General features: G+C 61.1%; 2 protein-coding genes across 2 annotated transcripts in view; one reads left to right on the forward strand and one right to left on the reverse strand.

Annotated features, from left to right (window-relative positions):
* Positions 1–9,544, reverse strand: part of SPNS1 (SPNS lysolipid transporter 1, lysophospholipid) — a 30,952-nt gene extending 21,408 nt beyond the window's left edge. Inside the window, exons 1-7 of the mRNA XM_082300149.1 lie at positions 9,449–9,544; positions 7,437–7,648; positions 5,828–5,893; positions 2,575–2,711; positions 1,258–1,409; positions 634–700; positions 395–540 (exon numbers count right to left, since the gene is read on the reverse strand). Coding sequence (XP_082156275.1) covers positions 395–540; positions 634–700; positions 1,258–1,409; positions 2,575–2,711; positions 5,828–5,893; positions 7,437–7,629 — 761 coding nt within the window. The 5' untranslated portion in view covers positions 7,630–7,648; positions 9,449–9,544. The remainder of the gene's footprint in view (positions 1–394; positions 541–633; positions 701–1,257; positions 1,410–2,574; positions 2,712–5,827; positions 5,894–7,436; positions 7,649–9,448) is intronic.
* A 4,211-nt stretch (positions 9,545–13,755) lies between these two features.
* On the forward strand, positions 13,756–24,913 carry LOC309584209 (myosin regulatory light chain 11). Its single transcript, XM_082300163.1, has 7 exons — positions 13,756–13,823; positions 17,160–17,249; positions 18,406–18,481; positions 19,361–19,465; positions 20,476–20,554; positions 21,209–21,257; positions 24,667–24,913. The coding sequence occupies exons 1-7, from the start codon at positions 13,821–13,823 to the stop codon at positions 24,769–24,771; spliced, it is 507 nt and encodes a 168-aa protein (XP_082156289.1). The 5' UTR covers positions 13,756–13,820; the 3' UTR covers positions 24,772–24,913.
* Positions 24,914–25,281: the final 368 nt, after the last annotated feature.

The raw sequence follows: 25,281 nt of genomic DNA on the forward strand, positions 1-25,281 counted from the left end.
GTCACTCAGGAGTCACTCAGCGGTCACCCAGTGGTCACTCAGGGGTCACCCAGCAGTCACTCAGGGGTCACCCACTGGTCACTCAGCGGTCACTCAGCGGTCACTCAGGGGTCACTCAGGGGTCACTCAGGGGTCACCCAGCGGTCACTCAGGGGTCACTCAGGGGTCACTCAGCGGTCACCCAGGGGTCACTCAGCGGTCACTCAGGGGTCACCCAGCGGTCACTCAGCGGTCACCCAGCGGTCACCCAGGGGTCACCCAGCGGTCACCCAGCGGTCACTCAGGGGTCACCCAGCGGTCACTCAAGGGTCACTCAGCGGTCACTCAGCGGTCACCCAGGGGTCACCCAGCGGTCACTCAGGGGTCACCCAGGGGTCACCCAGCGGTCACTCACTTCCGGCCCAGCGCCCGCAGGTCGTGTCCCCAGGAGCGGGGGAGGGGCGGTGCCGTGGCCGGAGGCCCCTCCAGGCCACCCCGGGGGGGGTCGCTGACCACGGCCAGCAGCAGCACCAGGGCCACCAGCCCCAACACCGGGGTCACCTGCGGGGTCAGAGGTCACCCAGGGGTCACCCAGAGGTCACCCAGGGGTCACCGGGGGGGGTGTGGTTGGGGTCCCGCCCCTCCCCCACTCACCCGCAGCGCCCAGCGCCAATCGGCCGCCAGGTCCTTGACCTTTGACCCCGCGATGTAGCCGAGCCCGCTGGGGGGGGGGGGAGGGGAGGGGAGAGGTCACGGCGGGGTCAGGGCAGCGCCGGACCCCTCCCCCACCCCAACAGCCCCTCCCCCACCCCAACAACCCCTCCCCCACCCCCATAAACCCCTCCCCCACCCCCATATGCCCTCTCTCCCCATTTCCCCTCCCCCACCCCAACACCCCATCTGCCATCGCCCCTCCCCCACCCCAATAACCCCTCCCCCACCCCCTCTGCCCCTCCCCCCTCTCAACAACCCCTCCCCCACCCCCATTTCCCCTCTCTCCCCCCCATTTCCCCTCCCCCAACCCCCATCGCCCCTCCCCCCTCTCAACAGCCCCTCCCCCACCCCAACACCCCATCTGCCATTGCCCCTCCCCCACCCCATAACCCCTCCCCCACCCTATAAACCCCTCCCCCCTCCCCATCACCCCCTCCCCCACCCCCATTTCCCCTCCCCCACCCCCATCACCCCTCCCCCACCCCCCTGCCCCTCCCCCACCCCCATAAACCCCTCCCCCACCCCCATAAACCCCTCCCCCACCCCGCTGCCCCTCCCCCTCACCTGCCCAGGGGCACGGCCAGGTAGAACCCGCCCAGGGCCCGGCTGCGGGCGGGGCCCCGGAACAGATCGGCCACGAGCGTCGGGGCCAGCGTGGAATAGGCGGCCTCGCCCACCCCCACCAGCGCCCGGCCGGCCAGGAGCGCCCCGAAATGCTGGGGGGGGAGGGGCAGGGATCAGCGACCCCCCCACTGCCCATCCCCCACCCTCAGGGACCCCCCCCACTGCCCCTCCCCCACCCTCACTGCCCCTCCCCCACCCTCAAGGACCCCCCCACTGCCCCTCCCCCACCCTCAGGGACCCCCCCCACTGCGCATCCCCCACCCTCAGGGACCCCCCCAGACCCTCAGGGACCCCCCCACTGCCCCTCCCCCACCCTCACTGCCCCTCCCCCACCCTCAAGGACCCCCCCACTGCCCCTCCCCCACCCTCAGGGACCCCCCCACTGCCCCTCCCCCACCCTCAGGGACCCCCCCACTGCCCCTCCCCCACCCCCAGGACCTTCAGGTGACCCCCAGGGTGTCCCCACCCCCCCACCCCCCCCCCCGTGCCAGCTGACCCTCAGGTGACCCCAGGGGTGACCCTTGGGTGCCCCCAGGTGACCCCAGGGGTGACGCCAAGTGACCCTTGGGTGACCCTTGGGTGCCCCCGGGTGACCCTTGGGTGTCCCCAGGTGTGTCCAGGTGACCCTTGGGTGACCCCAGCTGTGTCCAGGTAACCCCAGCTGACCCTCAGGTGACCCCACGGGTGCCCAGGTGACCCTTGGGTGACCCTTGGGTGACCCCAGATGACCCTTGGGTGTCCCCAGGGTTGCCCAAGTCACCCTTAGGTGACCCTCGAGTGTCTCAGGTAACCCTTGGGTGACCCCAGCTCTGTCCAGGTGACCCTTGGGTGACCCCAGGGGTGCTCAGCTGACCCTCAGGTGACCCCCCAGGTGTCCCAGCTGTCCCCAGGGTGACCCCAGCTGTGTCCAGGGTGACCCCAGGGGTGCCCAAGTCACCCTCAGGTAACCCTCAAGTGTCCCCAGGTGACCCTTGGGTGTCCCCAGCTGACCCTCGGGTGACCCCAGGTGACCCTCGGGTGACCCTTGGGTGTCCCCAGGTGACCCTCGGGTGCCCCCAGGTGCCCCCAAGTGACCCTTGGGTGACCCTTGGGTGTCCCCAGGTGACCCCAGATGCCCTCAGGTGCCCCCAGGGTGTCCCCAGGTGACCCTTGGGTGCCCCCAGGTGACTCCAGGTGACCCTTGGGTGTCCCCAGGTGACCCCAGATGACCCCAGATGACCCTTGGGTGTCCCCAGGTGTCCCTTGGGTGCCCCTCACCTGCGGGGGCACGAAGCTGGTGGCCAGCGTGACCCCTGACCACAGGGCCAGCCCCAGGGCCAGGAGCCGCTTGCGGCTGTGCCGATCGCCCAGGAAGCCAAAGAGCGGCGCCAGCACCAGGTAACTGCTGATGAACACTGGGGGAGGGGATTGGGGGGGTCAGAAACACCCCAAAATAACCCAAAATAACCCAAACTACAAAAAAAAAAACAAAAAAAATCCCCTCAAAAGAACCTAAAAAAAACCCCGAAAAATACCCCAAAATAACCCCAAAAAACCCACCCCAAAAATGGGCAAAACCAGCCCAGAATTGCTGATGAACACCGGGGGAGGGGATAGGAGGTTAAAAACACCCCAAAACCACCCCAAAATAACCCCAAAAAACCCCCCCAAAATAACCCAAAACTACAAAAAAAACCCCAAAAAATCCCTCCAAAAGAACCCAAAAAATACCCCCGAAAAATACCCCAATATAACCCCAAAAAAACCCCCCAAAATAACCCAAAACTACAAAAAAAAAAACCAAAAAATTCCTCCAAAAGAACCCAAAAAATACCCCAGAAAAATACCCCAAAATAACCCCAAACCCCCCCCCCCCCAAAAATGGGCAAAACCAGCCCAGAATTGCTGATGGACACTGGGGGAGGGGATGGGAGATCAAAAACACCCCAAAACCACCCCAAAATAACCCCAAAAAACCCCCCAAAATAACCCCAAAAAATACCCCCGAAACACCCTAAAATCCCCCCCAAAAAAACCCAAAAAATCCCCCCAAAACCCCCCCAAAAAAACCCCCAAACCCCCCAAATAAAAACCAAAAAAGCCCCAAAAGATACCCCCAAAAAAACCCAAAAACACCCCCAAAAAATACCCCCCAAAAAACCCCCCTAAACCCCAAAAACTACGCCCAAAGCTACCCCCCAAAAAACCCGAAAATACCCCCAAAAAACCCCCAACCCTCTGAAAATAATCCCCAAAACCCCCCAAAAATAACCCCCCAAAAAATCCAAAAATATCCCCAAAAAAACCCCAAAACCCCCCAAAAATAGCTCCAAATAAAAACCAAAAAAAAAACCCAAAAAAAACCCCAAAAACCCCATAACACCCCCAAAAATCAAAAAAAACTCCCCCCAAAAATACCCCCAAAGTAACCAAAAATACCCCCTAAAAAAAACCCCAAAGAAACCCCCCAAAAACCCCAACCCCCCAACCCAAAAAAACCCCAAAACCCCCCCAAAAAAACCCAAAAATCACCCAAAAAACCACCCCAAAAATGGGCAAAACCCTCCCAAAATGGCGGACGGACACTGAGGGAGGCGCCGAGGAGGGACCGGGTGACAAAAAAAACCCCAAAATCCCTAAAAACACCCCAAAAAAATCCCTCAAGAAACCCCCCAACATAACCCCAAAAAATATCCCCAAAATAACCCAAAAGACCCCAAAATAACCCCAAGATAACCCAAAAAACCACCCAAAAAATGGGCAAAACCCACCCAAAATGGCGGACGGACACTGAGGGAGGGGCCGGGAGACAAAAAACCGCCAAAAAAACCGCCAAAAAAACCCAAGAAACCACCCAAAAAAAACCCCCCCAAAAAACCCCCAAGAAATCCCCCAAAATAACCCCAAAAAGTACCCCAAAAAACCACCCAAAAAAAAACCCCAAAAACCACCCCAAAACCGGGCAAAACCAGCCCAAAATGGCGGACGGACACTGAGGGAGGCGCCGAGAAGGGACCGGGTGACAAAAAAAAACCCAAAAATAACCAAAAAAACACCCCAAAAAAATCCCTCAAGAAACCCCCCAAGATAACCACAGAAAAACCCCAAAATAACCCAAAAAACCACCCCAAAAATGGGCAAAACCAGCCCAAAATGGCGGACGGACACTAAGGGAGGGGCCGGGAGACAAAAAACCGCCAAAACCCCCCCCCCAAAAAAACACCAAAAAAAAACCCCCAAAAAAACCCCCCAAAATAACCTCAAAAAATACCCCCAAAAAAACCCCAAAACCACCCAAAAAAAACCCCAAAAACCACCCCAAAACCGGGCAAAACCAGCCCAAAATGGCGGACGGACACTGAGGGAGGCGCCGAGGAGGGACCGGGTGACAAAAAACCCCCCAAAAATAACCTAAAAAAAAACCCAAAGAAACTGCCCAAAATAACCCCAAAAAATATCTCCAAAATAACCCAAAAGACCCCAAAAAAACCCCAAAATAACCCAAAAAACCACCCCAAAAATGGGCAAAACCAGCCCAAAATGGCGGACGGACACTGAGGGAGGGGCCGGGAGACAAAAAACCGCCAAAAAAAACCCCCAAAAAACCACCAAAAAAAAACCCCCAAAAAAACCCCAAGAAACCGCCCAAAATAACCTCAAAAATACACCAAAAACCACCCAAAACCACCCAAAAAAACCCCCAAAACCGCTCCAAAACCGGGCAAAACCAGCCCAAAATGGCGGACGGACACTGAGGGAGGCGCCGAGGAGGGACCGGGTGACAAAAAACCCCCCAAAAATCCCTAAAACCCCCCAAAAAAATCCCTCAAGAAACCCCCCAACATAACCCCAAAAAATATCCCCAAAATAACCCCAAAGACCTCAAAAAAATATCCCCAAAATACCCCAAAAAACCACCCCAAAAATGGGCAAAACCCTCCCAAAATGGCGGACGGACACTGAGGGAGGGGCCGGGAGACAACCGCCAAAAAAACCCCCCAAAAAACCCCAAAAAACCACCAAAAAACCCCCCCAAAAAAAAACCCCAAGAAACCCCCCAAAATAACCCCCAAAAATACACCAAAAAACCACCCAAAACCACCCAAAAAACCCTAAAAAAAAACACCCCAAAACCGGGCAAAACCAGCCCAAAATGGCGGACGGACACTGAGGGAGGCGCCGAGGAGGGACCGGGTGACAAAAAAAACCCCAAAAATACCCTAAAAACACCCCCAAAAAATCCCCAAAAAATCCCCCCCCAAAAAAACCCAAGAAACCCCCCAAAATAACCCCGAAAATAACCCAAAAACAACCCCAAAAAAACCCCCCAAAATGGGCAAAACCCTCCCAAAATGGCGGACGGACACTGAGGCAGGGGCCGGGTGACAAAAAACCCCAATAAACTCCAAAAACACCCCTAAAATAACCTCAAAAAATACCCAAAAAAAACCCCAAAAAAGCCCCAACACCCCCAAACCCCCAAAATCCCCCCAAATAACCCCAAAATCGCCGGCGGGGGGCGGGACCTCACCTGTCTGCAGCAGCCCCGAGCTGCTGTCGCCGATGCCGAAATAATCCTCGACCTCAGGGAGCACCCCTGGGGGCGGGGCCAGCGCTGGGCCACGCCCACAGCGCCCCAAGCCCCGCCCACTCTGTACCTAAGCCCCGCCCACTCTGTACCTAAGCCCCGCCCACACCGGTCTAACCCGTGCATGTGCATCCATCTGGCCACGCCCACCCAGCCTAAGCCCCGCCCACACGCCCCAGACAGCACAAAACCACGCCCACCCGCTGCTAAGCCACGCCCAGCCCTCTACTAGACACACCCAAGCATCTCTAAGCCACGGCCACCCCTCCACAAGCCCCGCCCATCCCCTTTTAGCCCCGCCCCTTCCCCTTTAGCCCCGCCCCTTTATCCCCACCCCTCCTGCTTTAACCCCCCCTCCCCTTTTAGCCCCGCCCATTCCCCCTTTAGCCCCGCCCCTCTCCCTTTTAGCCCCACCCCTTCCCCTTAGCTCCACCTATCCCTCCTTTAGCCCCGCCCCTTCCCACATAGCCACGCCCATTCCCCTTAGCTCCACCTATCCCTCCTTTAGCCCCGCCCCTTCCCACATAGCCACGCCCATTCCCCTTAGCTCCACCTATCCCTCCTTTAGCCCCGCCCCTTCCCACATAGCCACGCCCATTCCCCTTAGCTCCACCTATCCCTCCTTTAGCCACGCCCCCTTTAGTCTCGCCCACCTCTATTTACACTCCCTTTAGCCCCGCCCCTCCCCATTTAGCCCCGCCCCTCTCCCATTTAGCCCCACCCCTCCCCCTTAGCTCCACCTATCCCTCCTTTAGCCACGCCCCTTCCCACATAGCCACGCCCATTCCCCTTAGCCCCACCTATCCCTCCTTTAGCCCCGCCCCCTTTAGTCTCGCCCACCCCATTTACACCCCCTTTAACCACGCCCCCTCCCCTTTAGCCCCGCCCCCTCCCCTTTAGCCCCACCCATTCCCTTTAGCCCCGCCCCTCTCCTTTAGCCACGCCCACCCCGAGGCCCTGCCCCTTCCCCCTTTAGCCCCGCCCCTCCCCTTTAGCCCCGCCCACCCCCTTTAGCCACGCCCATCCCCTTTTAGCCCCGCCCCTCGCCTTTTAGCCCCGCCCCTTTAGCCCCACCCCTTCCCCTTTAGCCCCGCCCCCTCCCCTTTAGCCCTACCCCTTCCCCTTTAGCCCCGCCCCTCCCCTTTAGCCCCACCCCTTCCCCTTTAGCCCCGCCCCTCTCCTTTAGCCCCGCCCATCCCCCAGGCCGTGCCCCTTCCCCCTTTAGCCCCGCCCCTCCCTTAGCCCCGCCCCTCCCCGGTTAGCCCCTCCTGTTTAGCCACGCCCACCCAGGCCCCGCCCCTCCCCTTTTAGCCCCTCCCCTTTAGCCCCGCCCACTCCCCCTTTAGCCCCACCCCTTCCCCTTTAGCCCCGCCCCTCTCCTTTAGCCCCACCCACCCCCTAGGCCCTGCCCCTTCCCCCTTTAGCCCCGCCCCCTCCCTTAGCCCTGCCCATTCCCCTTTTAGTCCCGCCCCTCCCCTTTACCACGCCCACCCCCAGGCCCCGCCCCTTCCCCCTTTAGCCCCGCCTCCTCCCCCTTTAGCCCCGCCCCCACCTGCCACGGTGAAGCGGTCCATGTAATTAAGGAGGTTAATTAAGCACAGCACGGCCACGCTGAGGTGGGGGCGGGGCGGGGGGGGCGGGGCCTTCCCCGAAGGGGGCGGGGCCACTTCCGGCTGCGGCCGCCCCGCCCCCTCCGTGACGTCATCGGGGCGAGCCAAGGTGGGGGAGGGGCAGGGGGAGGCCATGGGGGGAGGGGGGAGGGGCCTGGAGAAAGGGAGGGGGGAGGGGAGCGCTGAGAGAGGGGGAGGGGCGGCCCCAAAATACACCCAAAAAACCCCCAAAAACTCCAAAAAATCCAAAAAATCCCCCAAACCCCAAAATCACCCCAAAGACCCCCAAAATTCCCCAAAATACCCAAAAAAAACCCCCAAACCCCCCCCCAAATCGCCCCAAAGACGCCCAAAATTCCCTAAAATCACCCCAAAATTCCCCCAAAAAAACCCCAAAACCCCAAAATCGCCCCAGAGACCCCAAAATTCCCAAAAAAACCCCCCAAATTCCCAAAAAAAAAAAAAAACCAAAAATCCAAAAAACCCCAAAACCCCAAAATCGCCCCCAAATCCCCTCAGGACCCCCCCAAATCCCCAAAATCCCCAAAAAACCAAACAAAAAAACCCAGAAAAAAACCATAAAACCCCAAAAAACAACAAAAAAACCCCCAAAATCCCCCCTAAAACCCCAAAAAGCCCCAAAATCCCCTCAGGGGCCCCCAAAAAAACCCCAAAAACCCCAAAATCCAAAAAAATCCTTCCAAATCCCCCCAAATTCTCCCCAAATCCCAAAAAATTCCCCCAAAATTCCCCAAATTGCCGAAATTTCCCCAAAATTCCCCAGAATCCCCAAAAAACCCCCAAAAATCGCCCCAAAGACCCCAAAATTCCCAAAAAAACCCCGAAAAACCCCCAATATTCCCCAAAACCCCCCCAAAAGCTGAAAAATCCCCCCAAAAAACAAAAAGAAACCCCAAAAATTCCCCCCAAAATCCCCCAAATCCCCTCAGGGCCCCCCCAAAAAAACCAAAATCCCAAAAAACCCCGAATTCTCCCCAAATCCCCTCAGGACCCCCCAAAACACCAAAATCCCCCAAAATTCCACAAAAAAACCCCCCAAAAACTCAAAAAAACCCCCCAAATTCCCGAAAAAAAACCCCAAAATCCCCTCAGACCCCCCCAAATTACCCCAAAAGCCCCCAAAATTCCCCCAAAAAAAACCCCAGAACCCAAAATCCCCTCTGGACCCTCCAAAAACCCCCAAAAAGCCCCAAAATTCCCCCAAATTCCCTTCGGGACTCTCCCCAAACCCCCCAAAAAACCCCAAAATCCCCTCAGGGCCCCCAAAAAACCCAAAAATCCCCCAACCCCCAAAAAAATCCACCAAAAACTCCCCCAAAAACCCAAAATCTCCTCAGGACCCAAAATAAAAACCCCAAAAAGCCCCAAATTCCCCCAAAATTCCCCCCAAAAACTCCAATAAACCCCAAATCCCCCCAGGACTCCCCCAAAAATCCCCCAAATCCCCCCAAAATCCCCCAAATTTCCCCATAATCCCCCCAAAAACCCCAAAAATCCCCAAAATCCCCTCCGGACCCCCCAAAAAATCCCGAAAAAGCCGCAAAATTCCCCCAAAACCCCCCCAAAAAATCCCCCCAACCCCCCCAAAACTCCGAATTCCCAATAAATTCCCCCAAATTCCCCAAATTCCCCCCAAAATCCCCTCAAAATTCCCCAGAATCCCCCCAAAAAAACCCCTAAAAACCGAAAATCCCCTCAGGACCCCAAAAAACCCCCAAAAAGCCCCAAAATTCCCCCAAATTTCCCCCCCCGCTTCCTCCTCGTTCCCCTCCCCCACCCCCCCAAACCCCTCCAGGACCCTTCGAGCGCCCCCAAAAATCCCCAAAATCTCCCCAAAATGCCCCCCAAACCCCCCAAAATCCTCAAAATCCCCAAAATCCCCAAATTTCCCCCAAATTTCCCCAAATTCCCCCAATTTTCCCCCCCCCGGTACCTCCGCTCCCCGCGCCTCCCACGTGACCGCCGGGCCTCTCACGTGACCGCGCACGTGACCGCGCCTCCCACGTGACCCCCCGCCAGGACCCCGCCTTCTCTGCGCTGATTGGCGGAAGCGCCTCGGCCCCGCCCCTTCAGCGCCGCTCTGGCTTCCCATTGGTTAAAACGCGGCCGGCCCCGCGTTCTCGGCGCTGATTGGTTGAGGGGCGGGATTTGGGCAGGGGGCGGGGCCTGGGAGCGGCTCCGCCCACGGCGCGGCTGCGGCGCTCCCAGTACGGACCAGTACGGACCAGTTTGAGGCCAGTTCGGGCCTTTTCGGACCAGTTTGGGGCCAGTTCGGACCAGTACGGACCAGTTTGGGGCCAGTTCGGGCCCGTTTGGGGCCAGTTCGCGCCATTTCGGACCAGTTTGGGTCCATTTCGGACCAGTACAGACCATTTTCGGACCAGTTTGTTCCAGTTCGGACCAGTACTGACCAGTTTGGGAATAGTTTGGGACCAGTATGGGGCCAGTTCGGACCAGTTCAGATCAGTTTGGGCCAGTTTGGGGCCAGTTTGGGGCCATTTCGGACCAGTTTGGGCCTTTTCAATCCAGTTTGGGGCCAGTTCGGCTGCACTGGGAGCACTGGGAGCACTGGGAGCCCCAGTTTGGCTGTACTGGGAGCACTGGGAGCCCCAGCTTGGCCGTACTGGGAGCACTGGGAGCCCCAGTCTGGCCGTACTGGGAGCACTGGGAGCACTGGGAGCCCCAGTCTGGCCATACTGGGAGCACTGGGAGCACTGGGAGCCCCAGTTTGGCCGCACTGGGAGCCCCAGTTTGGCCGTACTGGGAGCACTGGGAGCACTGGGAGCCCCAGTTTGGCCGTACTGGGAGCACTGGGAGCCCCAGTCTGGCCGTACTGGGAGCACTGGGAGCACTGGGATCCCCAGTTTGGCCGTACTGGGAGCACTGGGAGCCCCAGTTTGGCCGTACTGGGAGCACTGGGAGCACTGGGAGCCCCAGTTTGGCTGTACTGGGAGCACTGGGAGCACTGGGAGCCCCAGTTTGGCCGTACTGGGAGCACTGGGAGCACTGGGAGCACTGGGAGCCCCAGTTTGGCCGTACTGGGAGCACTGGGAGCACTGGGAGCCCCAGTTTGGCCGTACTGGGAGCACTGGGAGCCCCAGTCTGGCCGTACTGGGAGCACTGGGAGCACTGGGATCCCCAGTTTGGCCGTACTGGGAGCACTGGGAGCCCCAGTTTGGCCGTACTGGGAGCACTGGGAGCACTGGGAGCCCCAGTTTGGCTGTACTGGGAGCACTGGGAGCACTGGGAGCCCCAGTTTGGCCGTACTGGGAGCACTGGGAGCACTGGGAGCACTGGGAGCCCCAGTTTGGCCGTACTGGGAGCACTGGGAGCCCCAGTTTGGCCGTACTGGGAGCACTGGGAGCACTGGGAGCCCCAGTTTGGCCATACTGGGAGCACTGGGAGCACTGGGAGCCCCAGTTTGGCCGTACTGGGAGCACTGGGAGCCCCAGTTTGGCCGTACTGGGAGCACTGGGAGCCCCAGTTTGGCCGTACTGGGAGCACTGGGAGCACTGGGAGCCCCAGTTTGGCCGTACTGGGAGCACTGGGAGCACTGGGAGCCCCAGTTTGGCAGCACTGGGAGCACTGGGAGCACTGGGAGCCCCAGTCTGGCTGTACTGGGAGGACTGGGAGCACTGGGAGCCCCAGTTTGGGAGCACTGGGAGCACTGGGAGCACTGGGAGCCCCAGTTTGGCCGTACTGGGAGCACTGGGAGCACTGGGAGCCCCAGTTTGGCTGTACTGGGAGCACTGGGAGCACTGGGAGCCCCAGTTTGGCCGTACTGGGAGCACTGGGAGCACTGGGAGCCCCAGTCTGGCCGTACTGGGAGCACTGGGAGCCCCAGTTTGGCCGTACTGGGAGCACTGGGAGCACTGGGAGCCCCAGTTTGGCCGTACTGGGAGCACTGGGAGCCCCAGTTTGGCCGCACTGGGAGCACTGGGAGCCCCAGTTTGGCCGTACTGGGAGCACTGGGAGCACTGGGAGCCCCAGTTTGGCCGTACTGGGAGCACTGGGAGCACTGGGAGCCCCAGTTTGGCCGTACTGGGAGCACTGGGAGCCCCAGTTTGGCCGTACTGGGAGCACTGGGAGCCCCAGTTTGGCCGTACTGGGAGCACTGGGAGCACTGGGATCCCCAGTTTGGCCGTACTGGGAGCACTGGGAGCCCCAGTTTGGCCGTACTGGGAGCACTGGGAGCACTGGGAGCCCCAGTTTGGCCGTACTGGGAGCACTGGGAGCACTGGGATCCCCAGTTTGGCCGTACTGGGAGCACTGGGAGCACTGGGAGCCCCAGTTTGGCCATACTGGGAGCACTGGGAGCACTGGGAGCCCCAGTTTGGCCATACTGGGAGCACTGGGAGCACTGGGATCCCCAGTTTGGCTGTACTGGGAGCACTGGGAGCACTGGGAGCCCCAGTCTGGCCGTACTGGGAGCACTGGGAGCACTGGGAGCCCCAGTTTGGCCATAGTGGGAGCACTGGGAGCACTGGGAGCCCCAGTTTGGCCGTACTGGGAGCACTGGGAGCACTGGGAGCACTGGGAGCCCCAGTTTGGCCGTACTGGGAGCACTGGGAGCCCCAGTTTGGCCGTACTGGGAGCACTGGGAGCCCCAGTTTGGCCGTACTGGGAGCACTGGGATCCCCAGTTTGGCCGTACTGGGAGCACTGGGAGCCCCAGTTTGGCCGTACTGGGAGCACTGGGAGCCCCAGTTTGGCCGTACTGGGAGCACTGGGAGCCCCAGTTTGGCCGTACTGGGAGCACTGGGAGCACTGGGAGCCCCAGTTTGGCCGTACTGGGAGCACTGGGAGCCCTGGGAGCCCCAGTTTGGCCATACTGGGAGCACTGGGAGCCCCAGTTTGGCCGTACTGGGAGCACTGGGAGCACTGGGAGCCCCAGTTTGGCCGTACTGGGAGCACTGGGAGCCCCAGTTTGGCCGTACTGGGAGCACTGGGAGCACTGGGAGCCCCAGTCTGGCCGTACTGGGAGCACTGGGAGCACTGGGAGCCCCAGTCTGGCCGTACTGGGAGTACTGGGAGCACTGGGAGCCCCAGTTTGGCCGTACTGGGAGCACTGGGAGCCCCAGTTTGGCCATACTGGGAGCACTGGGAGCACTGGGAGCCCCAGTTTGGCCGTACTGGGAGCACTGGGAGCACTGGGAGCCCCAGTTTGGCCGTACTGGGAGCACTGGGAGCCCCAGTTTGGCCGTACTGGGAGCACTGGGAGCACTGGGAGCCCCAGTTTGGCCGTACTGGGAGCACTGGGAGCACTGGGAGCCCCAGTTTGGCCGTACTGGGAGCACTGGGAGCACTGGGAGCCCCAGTTTGGCCGTACTGGGAGCACTGGGAGCACTGGGAGCCCCAGTTTGGCCGTACTGGGAGCACTGGGAGCACTGGGAGCCCCAGTTTGGCCGTACTGGGAGCACTGGGAGCACTGGGAGCCCCAGTTTGGCCGTACTGGGAGCACTGGGAGCACTGGGAGCACTGGGAGCCCCAGTTCGGCCGTACTGGGAGCACTGGGAGCACTGGGAGCACTGGGAGCCCCAGTTTGGCCGTACTGGGAGCACTGGGAGCACTGGGAGCCCCAGTTTGGCCGTACTGGGAGCACTGGGAGCACTGGGAGCACTGGGAGCCCCAGTTTGGCCGTACTGGGAGCACTGGGAGCCCCAGTTTGGCCGTACTGGGAGCACTGGGAGCACTGGGATCCCCAGTTTGGCTGTACTGGGAGCACTGGGAGCCCCAGTCTGGCCGTACTGGGAGCACTGGGAGCACTGGGAGCCCCAGTTTGGCTGTACTGGGAGCACTGGGAGCCCCAGTCTGGCCGTACTGGGAGCACTGGGAGCCCCAGTTTGGCTGTACTGGGAGCACTGGGAGCACTGGGATCCCCAGTCTGGCCATACTGGGAGCACTGGGAGCACTGGGAGCCCCAGTTTGGCCGTACTGGGAACACTGGGAGCACTGGGAGCCCCAGTTTGGCCGTACTGGGAGCACTGGGAGCACTGGGAGCCCCAGTTTGGCCGTACTGGGAGCACTGGGAGCACTGGGCGTTCCCCTCCCCCCTCGGCTCCCCCCGCGCTGGGGGAGGGGCGGCAGCAGGTGCGGGTGGGGGAGGGGCGGGGGTCGCTATTTTTAGTCTCTGCCCCTTTAAGGGAACCCCGGGACCCTTTTGGGGGGTGGGGGAGGGGCGGGAGGGGGGGGATGGGGGGGGAGGGGTGGGGTGGGGGGAGGGGCGCCCCTCCCCCACCCCCCCGAGGCTTTAAAATCCCGCGGGGGCCCCGAAGGGCCCGAGAGAGCCGAGGGAGAGCGAGAGCCATGGTGAGAGAGGCCCCAAAATCCCCCAAATCCACCCCAAAATCCACCCCTGGGACCCCCAAAATACCCCAAAATCCCCCCCCAAATCCCCCAAATCCACCCCTGGGACCCCAAAATCCACCCCTGGGACCCCAAAATCCACCCCAAAATCCCCCAAATCCACCCCAAAATCCCCCAAATCCACCCCAAAATCCACCCCTGGGACCCCAAAATCCACCCCTGGGACCCCCAAAATACCCCAAAATCCCCCCCCAAATCCCCCAAATCCACCCCTGGGACCCCAAAATCCACCCCTGGGACCCCAAAATCCACCCCAAAATCCCCCAAATCCACCCCAAAATCCCCCAAATCCACCCCAAAATCCACCCCTGGGACCCCAAAATCCACCCCTGGGACCCCCAAAATACCCCAAAATCCCCCCCCAAATCCCCCAAATCCACCCCTGGGACCCCAAAATCCACCCTGGGACCCCCAAAATCCACCCCAAAATCCCCCAAATCCACCCCAAAATCCACCCTGGGACCCCAAATGCCCCAAAATCCACCCCAAAATCCCCCAAATCTACCCCAAATTCCACCTTGGGACCCCAAAATCCCCCCAAAATCCCCCAAATTCCACCCCTGGGACCCCAAAACCCCCCCCCGGGACCCCCAAAATACCCCAAGACCCCCCCAAAACCCCCCAAATTCCACCCCTGGGACCCCCAAAACCCCCCTAAAACCCCCCAAAATCCCCCCAAAACCACCCCGGGGCCCCAAAATCCCCCCAAATCCCCCAAAACCCCCGAAATTCCACCCCTGGGACCCCAAAATCCATCCCGGGACCCCAAAATCACCCCGGGACCCCAAAACCCCCCCAAAATCCGCCCAACCCCCCCCGGGACCCCAAAATCCGCCCTAAAATCCACCCCGGGACCCCCAAGACCCCCCCGGGACCCCGAAATCGCCAAATCTGCCCCAAAATCCCCCCTGGGACCCCCAACACCCCCCCCCCGAGCCCCCCCAAATCTCCCCCAGTGACCCCAAAATCCCTCCTGGGACCCCCGAAATCCCCCCCAAATCCCCCCTGAGCCCCCCAAAATCACCCCCAGTGACCCCCAAATCCCTCCTGTGACCCCCAAACCCGCCCCAAAATCCCCCCTGGGACCCCCCAAAATCCCCCCTGGGACCCCCAAATCCCCCCTGGGACCCCCAAATCCCTCCTGGGACCCCCAAATCCCCCCTGGGACCCCCGAAATCCCCCCCAAATCCCCCCCAGTGACCCCCAAATCCCCCCTGGGACCCCCCAAATCCCCCCAAATCCCCGCCGTGACCCCCAAATCCCCCCTGGGACCCCCAAATCCCCCCCAAATCCCCCCCAGTGACCCCCAAATCCCCCCTGGGACCCCCAAATCCCCCCCAAAATCCCCCCTGGGACCCCAAATCCCCCCCAAATCCCCCCTGGGACCCCCAAACTCCACCCCAAATCCCCCTTGGGACCCCCAAATCCTCCTCAAATCCCTCCTGGGACCCCCAAATCCCCCCCAAATCCCCCCTGGGACCCCCAAACTCCACCCCAAATCCCTCCTGGGACCCCCCAAATCCCTCCTGGGACCCCCCAAATCCCCCCCAAATCCCCCCCAGTGACCCCCAAATCCCTCCTCGGACCCCCAAATCCCCCCCAAAATCCCCCCTTGCACCCCCAAATCCCCCCTGGGACCCCCCAAATCCCTCCTGGGACCCCCAAATCCCCCCGAGCCCCCCAAAATCCCCCCTGGGACCCCCCAAACTCCACCCCAAATCCCTCCTGGGATCCCCAAATCCCCCCCAAATCCCCCCCAGTGACCCCCAAATCCCCCCTGGGACCCCCAAATCCCCCCTGGGACCCCCAAATCCCTCCTGGGACCCCCAAATCCCCCCTGGGACCCCCGAAATCCCCCCCAAATCCCCCCCAGTGACCCCCAAATCCCCCCTGGGACCCCCCAAATCCCCCCCAAATCCCCGCCGTGACCCCCAAATCCCCCCTGGGACCCCCAAATCCCCCCCAAATCCCCCCCAGTGACCCCCAAATCCCCCCTGGGACCCCCAAATCCCCCCCAAAATCCCCCCTGGGACCCCCAAATCCCCCCCAAATCCCCCCTGGGACCCCCAAACTCCACCCCAAATCCCCCTTGGGACCCCCAAATCCTCCTCAAATCCCTCCTGGGACCCCCAAATCCCCCCCAAATCCCCCCTGGGACCCCCAAACTCCACCCCAAATCCCTCCTGGGACCCCCCAAATCCCTCCTGGGACCCCCCAAATCCCCCCCAAATCCCCCCCAGTGACCCCCAAATCCCTCCTCGGACCCCCAAATCCCCCCCAAAATCCCCCCTTGCACCCCCAAATCCCCCCTGGGACCCCCCAAATCCCTCCTGGGACCCCCAAATCCCCCCGAGCCCCCCAAAATCCCCCCTGGGACCCCCCAAACTCCACCCCAAATCCCTCCTGGGATCCCCAAATCCCCCCCAAATCCCCCCCAGTGACCCCCAAATCCCCCCTGGGACCCCCAAATCCCCCCCAAATCCCCCCTGGGACCCCCAAATCCCCCCCAAATCCCCGCCGTGACCCCCTAATCCCCCCCAGTGGCCCCCAAATCCCCCCAAGCCCCCCAAAATCCCCCCTGGGACCCCCAAACTCCACCCCAAATCCCCGCTCGGGACCCCCAAATCCCCCCCAAATCCCCCCCCAGTGACCCCCAAATCCCCGCTCGGGACCCCCAAATCCCCCCCAAAATCTCCCCTGAGCTCCCCCAAATCCCCCCTGGAACCCCAAATCCCCCCCAAGCCCCCGCCGTGACCCCCAAATCCCCCCCAGTGACCCCCAAATCCCCCCCAGTGACCCCCAAATCCCCCCCAGTGACCCCCAAATCCCTCCTGGGACCCCCAAATCCCCCCCCAAATCCCTCCTGGGACCCCCAAATCCCCCCCAAATCCCCCCTGGGACCCCCCAAAATCACCCCCAGTGACCCCCAAATCCCTCCTGTGACCCCCAAACCCGCCCCAAAATCCCCCCTGGGACCCCCCAAATCCCCCCTGGGACCCCCCAAATCCCCCCTGGGACTCCCAAATCCCTCCTGGGACCCCCAAATCCCCCCCAAAATCCCCCTGGGACCCCCAAATCCCCCCCGTGACCCCCAAATCCCTCCTGGGACCCCCAAATCCCCCCTGAGCTCCCCCAAATCCCCCCTGGAACCCCAAATCCCCCCCAAGCCCCCGCCGTGACCCCCAAATCCCTCCTGGGACCCCCCAAATCCCCCCTGGGACCCCCAAATCCCCCCTGGGACCCCCCCAAATCCCCGCCGTGACCCCCAAATCCCCGCAGGCCCCGAAGCGGGCGAAGCGCCGCGCGGCCGAGGGCAGCTCCAACGTGTTCTCCATGTTCGACCAGACCCAGATCCAGGAGTTCAAGGAGGTGGGGGAGGGGCGGGGAGGGGCTCCGAGGGTGGGGGAGGGGCTCCGAGGGTGGGGGAGGGGCCCAAGAGGTGGGGGAGGGGCTCTCAGAGGTGGGGGAGGGGCCAAAAGTTTTGGCCCCTCCCCCGAAAAAAAAATGGGGTGGGGGAGGGGCTGGAGAGCGGGGGAGGGGCTCAGAGAGGTGGGGGAGGGGTGAGGAGAGGTGGGGGAGGGGTGAGGAGTGGGGGAGGGGCTCAGGGAGGTGGGGGAGGGGTGCAAAGGTGGGGGAGGGGTGAGGAGTGGGGGAGGGGCTCAGAGAGGTGGGGGAGGGGCTCAGAGTGGGGGAGGGGCTCTCAAAAAGGTGGGGGAGGGGCTCTCAGAGAGGTGGGGGAGGGGCTCAGGGTGGGGGAGGGGCTCAGAGAGGTGGGGGAGGGGCTCTCAAAAAGATGGGGGAGGGGCTCAGAGAGGTGGGGGAGGGGTGCAAAGGTGGGGGAGGGGCTCTCAGAGAGGTGGGGGAGGGGCTCAGGGAGGTGGGGGAGGGGCTCAGAGTGGGGGAGGGGCTCAGGGAGGTGGGGGAGGGGCTCTCAGAGAGGTGGGGGAGGGGCTCAGAGAGGTGGGGGAGGGGTGCAAAGGTGGGGGAGGGGCTCAGAGTGGGGGAGGGGCTCTCAGAGAGGTGGGGGAGGGGCTCTCAGAGAGGTGGGGGAGGGGCTCAGAGAGGTGGGGGAGGGGCTCTCAAAAAGATGGGGGAGGGGCTCAGAGAGGTGGGGGAGGGGTGCAAAGGTGGGGGAGGGGCTCTCAGAGAGGTGGGGGAGGGGCTCAGGGAGGTGGGGGAGGGGCTCAGAGTGGGGGAGGGGCTCAGGGAGGTGGGGGAGGGGCTCAGGGAGGTGGGGGAGGGGCTCAGAGAGGTGGGGGAGGGGCTCAGGGAGGTGGGGGAGGGGCTCTCAAAAAGATGGGGGAGGGGCTCTCCGAGAAGTGGGGGAGGGGTGCAAAGGTGGGGGAGGGGCTCAGGGTGGGGGAGGGGCTCAGGGAGGTGGGGGAGGGGCGGGAAAACCCCTCCCCGATTTTTTTTTTCTCCCCCCCCCCCGAACTTTTGGGGAATTTCCCCGGGAATTTTGAGGAGGGGGCGGGGCCCTGACGCCCCTCCCCCCACCCCCCGCCCCTCCCCCCACCCCCCGCAGGCCTTCACGGTGATCGATCAGAACCGGGACGGGATCATTGATAAGGATGATCTGCGAGAGACCTTCGCTGCCATGGGTGGGGCCCAGTTTGGGGGTACTGGGAGCACTGGGAGCACTGGGAGCCCCAGTTTGGCCGTACTGGGAGCACTGGGAGCACTGGGAGCCCCAGTTTGGCCGTACTGGGAGCACTGGGAGCCCCAGTTTGGGGGTACTGGGAGCATTGGGAGCACTGGGAGCCCCAGTTTGGCCGTACTGGGAGCACTGGGAGCACTGGGAGCCCCAGTTTGGCCGTACTGGGAGCACTGGGAGCACTGGGAGCCCCAGTTTGGGGGTACTGGGAGCATTGGGAGCACTGGGAGCCCCAGTTTGGCCGCACTGGGAGCACTGGGAGCCCCAGTTTGGCCGTACTGGGAGCACTGGGAGCCCCAGTTTGGCCGTACTGGGAGCACTGGGAGCACTGGGAGCCCCAGTTTGGCTATACTGGGAGCACTGGGAGCACTGGGAGCCCCAGTTTGGCCGTACTGGGAGCACTGGGAGCACTGGGATCCCCAGTCTGGCTGTACTGGGAGCACTGGGAGCACTGGGATCCCCAGTTTGGCCGTACTGGGAGCACTGGGCCAGAGGGGGAGGGGCCAAAAGGGGGAGGGGTCTTTGGAGGAGGGGGAGGGGCTCGGAATTGATTGAAAGGGGAGGGGTTTGGGGGAGGGGCTTCGAGGGGGTGCAGAAGTTAGCATAAAATTAGCATAAAGTTAGCATAAAATTAGCATCAAATTCGCATCAAATTCGCATCAACCCACAGATTTCAGACGAAGGGCTGTGGCCTCGGCATGGAGACGAGCGGGGGCGGGGCTTAGAGAAGGGCGTGGTGGGTGGGGGCGGGGTTTGGGTGGGGTGGGCGTGGCCCGAGGTGGGCGTGGCCGAGGTGGGCGTGTCCCGATCCGGCCCCTCCCCCCAGGGCGGCTGAACGTGAAGAACGAGGAGTTGGACGCGATGATCAAAGAGGCCTCGGGGCCCATCAACTTCACCGTGTTCCTCACCATGTTCGGCGAGAAGCTCAAGGGTGGGGCCCTGCCCCTCCCCCACCCCCATCGCCCCTCCCCCACCCGCCCCTGCCCCTCCCCCACCCGCCCCTGCCCCTCCCCCACCCCCATCGCCCCTCCCCCACCCGCCCCTGCCCCTCCCCCACTCGAGGCTTTCATTAGAAACCGGCCCTGCCCCTCCCCCCACCCCCCGGTGACCCCTCCCGCCCCTCCCCCACCCCCGATGACCCCTCCCGCCCCTCCCCCACCCCAAATCCGCCCCCAGCCCCTCCCCCACCCCTGAGTGACCCCTCCCGCCCCTCCCCCACCCCGGACTCACCTTCCCGCCCCTCCCCCACCCCCGGCTGACCCCTCCCGCCCCCTCCCCCCACCCCAAATCCGCCCCCAGCCCCTCCCCCACCCCCGATGACCCCTCCCGCCCCTCCCCCACCCCCGATGACCCCTCCCGCCCCTCCCCCACCCCAAATCCGCCCCCCAGCCCCTCCCCCACCCCGGACTCACCCTCCAGCCCCTCCCCCACCCCTGAGTGACCCTCCCGCCCCTCCCCCACCCCCGGCTGACCCCTCCCGCCCCTCCCCCACCCCAAATCCGCCCCCAGCCCCTCCCCCACCCCCGGCTGACCCCTCCCGCCCCTCCCCCACCCCAAATCCGCCCCCAGCCCCTCCCCCACCCCCGATGACCCCTCCCGCCCCTCCCCCACCCCAATCCGCCCCCCAGCCCCTCCCCCACCCCTGAGTGACCCTCCCGCCCCTCCCCCACCCCGGACTCACCCTCCAGCCCCTCCCCCACCCCTGAGTGACCCTCCAGCCCCTCCCTCACCCCTGAGTGACCCTCCCGCCCCTCCCCCACCCCGGACTCACCCTCCAGCCCCTCCCCCACCCCTGAGTGACCCTCCCGCCCCTCCCCCACCCCTGAGTGACCCTCCCGCCCCTCCCCCACCCCGGGCTGACCCTCCCGCCCCTCCCCCACCCCTGAGTGACCCTCCCGCCCCTCCCCCACCCCGGGCTGACCCTCCCGCCCCTCCCCCCAGGCGCGGACCCCGAGGACGTCATCATGGGCGCGTTCAAGGTGCTGGACCCGGACGGGAAAGGCTCCATCAAGAAGAGCTTGTGAGTGGGGGAGGGGCGGGGGGAGGGGCGAGCCCGAATTGGGGGAGGGGGAGGGGCGGAATTTGGGGCTGGTGGGGGAGGGGAACCTCGATTTGGGGGGGGTTGGGGGAGGGGAGACCCCAAAAATTTGGGGGGAAATGGGGGAGGGGAGACTTCAAAATCTGGGGGAGAGGGGCGGAATTTGGGGTTCGTTGGGGGAGGGGAGACCCCCAAAATTTGGGGGGGGGAGGGGCGGAATTTGGGGCTGGTGGGGGAGGGGAACCTCGATTTTGGGGGGGTTGGGGGAGGGGAGACCCCAAAAATTTGGGGGGTTGGGGGAGGGGAGACCCCGAATTTGGGGGGCTTGGGGGAGGGGAGACCCCGAATTTGGGGGGTTGGGGGAGACCCCGAATTTGGAGGGAAATGGGGGAGGGGAGACCCCGAATTTGGGGGAGGGGGAGGGGCAGGATTTTGGGGCTGGTGGGGGAGGGGAACCTCGATTTGGGGGGGGGTTGGGGGAGGGGAGACCCCGAATTTGAGGGGGGGAGGGGCGGAATTTGGGGCTGACCCCGAATTTGGGGGGGTTTGGGGCGGAATTTGGGGGTCGTTGGGGGAGGGGTCTCGGGGACATTTTGGAGTGACCCCTCCCCCCCCTCCCGCCCGCCCCTCCCCCAGCCTGGAGGAGCTGCTGACCACGCAGTGCGACCGCTTCACCCCCGAGGAGGTCAGCGAGCCCCAAAATCACCCGAAATCACCCCAAAATCACCCCAAATCACCCGAAATCACCCCAAAATCACCCCAAAATCACCCCAAATCACCCCCAAAATCGCCGAAATCACCCCAAAATCACCCGAAATCACCCCAAATCACCCCAAATCACCCCAAAATCACCCGAAATCATCCCAAATCACCCAAAATTACCCCTAAATCACCCCAAAATCACCCGAAATCACCCCAAAATCACCCAAAATCACCCCCAAAATCGCCGAAATCACCCCAAAATCACCCGAAATCACCCAAAATTACCCCAAAATCACCCCCAAATCACCCAAAATTACCCCAAAATCACCCGAAATCACCAAAAATCACCCCAAATCGCCCCAAAAATCACCCCAAAACCACCCCAAATCACCCCCAAATCCCCCGAAATCGCCCAAAATCACCCCAGAATTACCCAAAATCGCCCCAAATCACCCCAAATTACCCCAAAATCACCCCCAAATCACCCTAAAATTACCCCAAAATCGCCCGAAATCGCCCCGAAATCACCCCAAAATCACCCGAAATCACCCCAAAATCACCCGAAATCATCCCAAATCACCCAAAATTACCCCAAAATTACCCCAAAATCACCCCAAAATCACCCGAAATCACCCCAAATCACCCAAAATTACCCCAAATCACCCGAAATCACCCCAAAATCACCCGAAATCACCCCAAAATCACCCGAAATCATCCCAAATCACCCAAAATTACCCCAAAATCACCCCAAATCACCCGAAATCACCCCAAATCACCCGAAATCACCCCCAAAATCGCCGAAATCACCCCAAATCACCCGAAATCACCCCAAATCACCCAAAAATACCCCAAAATCACCCCCAAATCACCCAAAATTACCCCAAAATCACCCGAAATCACCCCAAATTCACCCTGGGAACCCCTGGGATCCCCAAATCCCCAAAATCCCCCCAAAATCCTTCCCAAATCCCCCCTGGAGCCGCTGGGATCTCAAAACTCCCCAAATGTCCCCAAAATTCCCCCAAATTTGCCCCAAAATCCCCCAAATCCCCCTCAAACCCCCAAATTTTGGGGTGCCCCGCAGATCCGGAACCCCTGGGACCCCAAATCCTCCCCAAATCCTCCCCAAAATTCCCCTTTGAGACCCTTCTAACCCCATTAACCCCCCCAAAACCACCTCAAATCCCCCAAATTTCGCCCCAAATCCCCCAAATTTCGCCCAAAATCCCCCAAAATCCCGAATTTTGGAGTCCCCCACAGATCAGGACCACCTAGGACCCCAAATCCTCCCCAAATCCTCCCCAAAATTCCCCTTTGAGACCCTTCTAACCCCATTGAACCCCCACAGAACCTCCCAATACCACCTCAAACCCTCCTCAAATCCCCCAAATTTCGCCCAAAATCCCCCAAAATCCCCCAAATTTCGCCCAAAATCCCGAATTTTGGGATCCCCCGCAGATCCGGAACCCCAAAATTCTCCCCAAAACTCCTCTTTGAGACCCTTCTAACCCCATTAAAACCCCCCAAAACGCCTCAAAACCTTCCCCAAATCCTCGCCAAATCCCCCAAATTTGCCCCAAAATCCCCCAAATTTCGCCCAAAATCCCCCAAAATCCCGAATTTTGGGGTGCCCCGCAGATCCGGAACCCCTGGGACCCCAAAATCCTCCCCAAAACTCCTCTTTGAGACCCTTCTAACCCCATTAAACCCCCCCAAAACCACCTCAAACCCTCCCCAAAACCACCTCAAATCCCCCAAATTTGCCCCAAAATCCCCCAAATTTCGCCCAAAATCCCCCAAAATCCCGAATTTTGGGGTTCCCCACAGATCAGGACCACCTGGGACCCCAAATCCTCCCCAAATCCTCCCCAAAATTCCCCTTTGAGACCCTTCTAACCCCATTAAACCTCCCCAAAACCACCTCAAACCCTCCCCAAAACCACCTCAAATCCCCCAAATTTCGCCCAAAATCCCCCAAATTTCGCCCAAAATCCCAAATTTTGGGATCCCCCGCAGATCCGGAACCCCAAAATCTTCCCCAAAACTCCTCTTTGAGACCCTTCTAACCCCGTTAACCCCCCCAAAACCACCTCAAACCCTCCCCAAAACCACCTCAAATCCCCCAAATTTCGCCCCAAATCCCCCAAATTTCGCCCAAAATCCCCCAAAATCCCGAATTTTGGGGTGCCCCGCAGATCCGGAACCCCAAAATCCTCCCCAAAACTCCTCTTTGAGACCCTTCTAACCCCGTTAACCCCCCCAAAACCACCTCAAACCCTCCCCAAAACCACCTCAAATCCCCCAAATTTCCTCTCAAATCCCCCAAATTTCGCCCAAAATCCCCCAAATTTCGCCCAAAATCCCAAATTTTGGGGTGCCCCACAGATCGGGAACACCTGGGACCCCAAATCCTCCCCAAATCCTCCCCAAAATTCCCCTTTGAGACCCTTCTAACCCCATTAAACCCCCCCAAAACCACCTCAAACCCTCCCCAAAACCACCTCAAATCCCCCAAATTTCGCCCCAAATCCCCCAAATTTCGCCCAAAATCCCCCAAATTTGCCCCAAAATCCCGAATTTTGGGGTGCCCCGCAGATCAGGAACACCTGGGACCCCAAATCCTCCCCAAATCCTCCCCAAAACTCCTCTTTGAGACCCTTCTAACCCCATTAAAACCCCCCAAAACGCCTCAAACCCTCCCCAAAACCACCTCAAATCCCCCAAATTCGCCCCAAAATCCCCCAAATTTCGCCCAAAATCCCCCAAAATCCCGAATTTTGGGGTCCCCCACAGATCAGGAACCCCTGGGACCCCAAATCCTCCCCAAATCCTCCCCAAAACTCCTCTTTGAGACCCTTCTAACCCCATTAAACCCCCCCCAAACCACCTCAAACCCTCCCCAAAACCACCTCAAATCCCCCAAATTTCCCCTCAAATCCCCCAAATTTTGCCCCAAAATCCCTCAAATTTCGCCCAAAATCCCCCAAAATCCCGAATTTTGGGGTCCCCCGCAGATCCGGAACCCCTGGGACCCCAAATCCTCCCCAAATCCTCCCCAAAACTCCCCTTTGAGATCCTTCAAACCCCATTAAAACCCCCCAAAACCACCTCAAACCCTCCCCAAATCCCCCAAATTTCCCCCAAATCCCCCAAATTTCGCCCAAAATCCCAAATTTTGGGGTGCCCCGCAGATCCGGAACCCCAAAATCCTCCACAAAACTCCTCTTTGAGACCCTTCTAACCCCATTAAACCCCCTCAGAACCTCTCAAACCCTCCCCAAATTTCCCCTCAAATCCCCCAAATTTCGCCCCAAATCCCCCAAATTTCGCCTCAAATCCCCCAAATTTCGCCCAAAATCCCCCAAAATCCCGAATTTTGGGGTGCCCCGCAGATCCGGAACATGTGGGCCGCCTTCCCGCCGGACGTGGCCGGCAACGTGGACTACAAGAACATTTGTTACGTCATCACCCACGGCGAGGACAAGGAGGGGGAGTAGGGACCCCCAAAATTGGGGGAACCCCCCCAAAAAAGCACCGGGGAACCCCCAAAATCCCCTCCCCCCTCCCCCGGCCCCTGGGACCCCCCGAATTTTGGGGTCCCCCGCGGCGGTTTCGGGTATAAAAGTGGCGGCTTTTGCACTCGCTGGTGGTTTTTGGGGGATTTGGGGGGGATTTGGGGCTCTCGGGGTGGATTTTGGGGTGCCGAGATGAATTTTGGGGTGCCGGGATGGATTTAGGACATTCCAGGGTGGATTTTGGGGTCCTGGGGTGGATTTTTGGGGCGCCAAGATGAATTTTGGGGTCCCGGGGTGGATTTTGGGATCTTGGGGTGGATTTTGGGGTGTCCCCGAGGTGAATTTTGGGAGTTCTTGGATGAATTTTTGGGGTCCCAGGATGGATTTGGGACATTCCGGGGTGGATTTTGGGGTCCTGGGATGCATTTTGGGGTGCCGGGATGGATTTAGGACATTCCAGGGTGGATTTTTGGGGTGCCGAGATGAATTTTG

Source organism: Coloeus monedula (assembly GCF_965178545.1).
Source record: "Coloeus monedula genome assembly, chromosome: 37".
Classification (NCBI taxonomy): domain Eukaryota; kingdom Metazoa; phylum Chordata; class Aves; order Passeriformes; family Corvidae; genus Coloeus; species Coloeus monedula.

Excerpts from the sequence above, each read along its gene's own strand:
- LOC309584209 (XM_082300163.1), top strand. Across the intron at positions 18,482-19,360 it reads AGAGACCTTCGCTGCCATGG|GGCGGCTGAACGTGAAGAAC; the intron begins GTGGGGCCCAGT and ends CCCTCCCCCCAG. Across the intron at positions 19,466-20,475 it reads GTTCGGCGAGAAGCTCAAGG|GCGCGGACCCCGAGGACGTC; the intron begins GTGGGGCCCTGC and ends CCCTCCCCCCAG.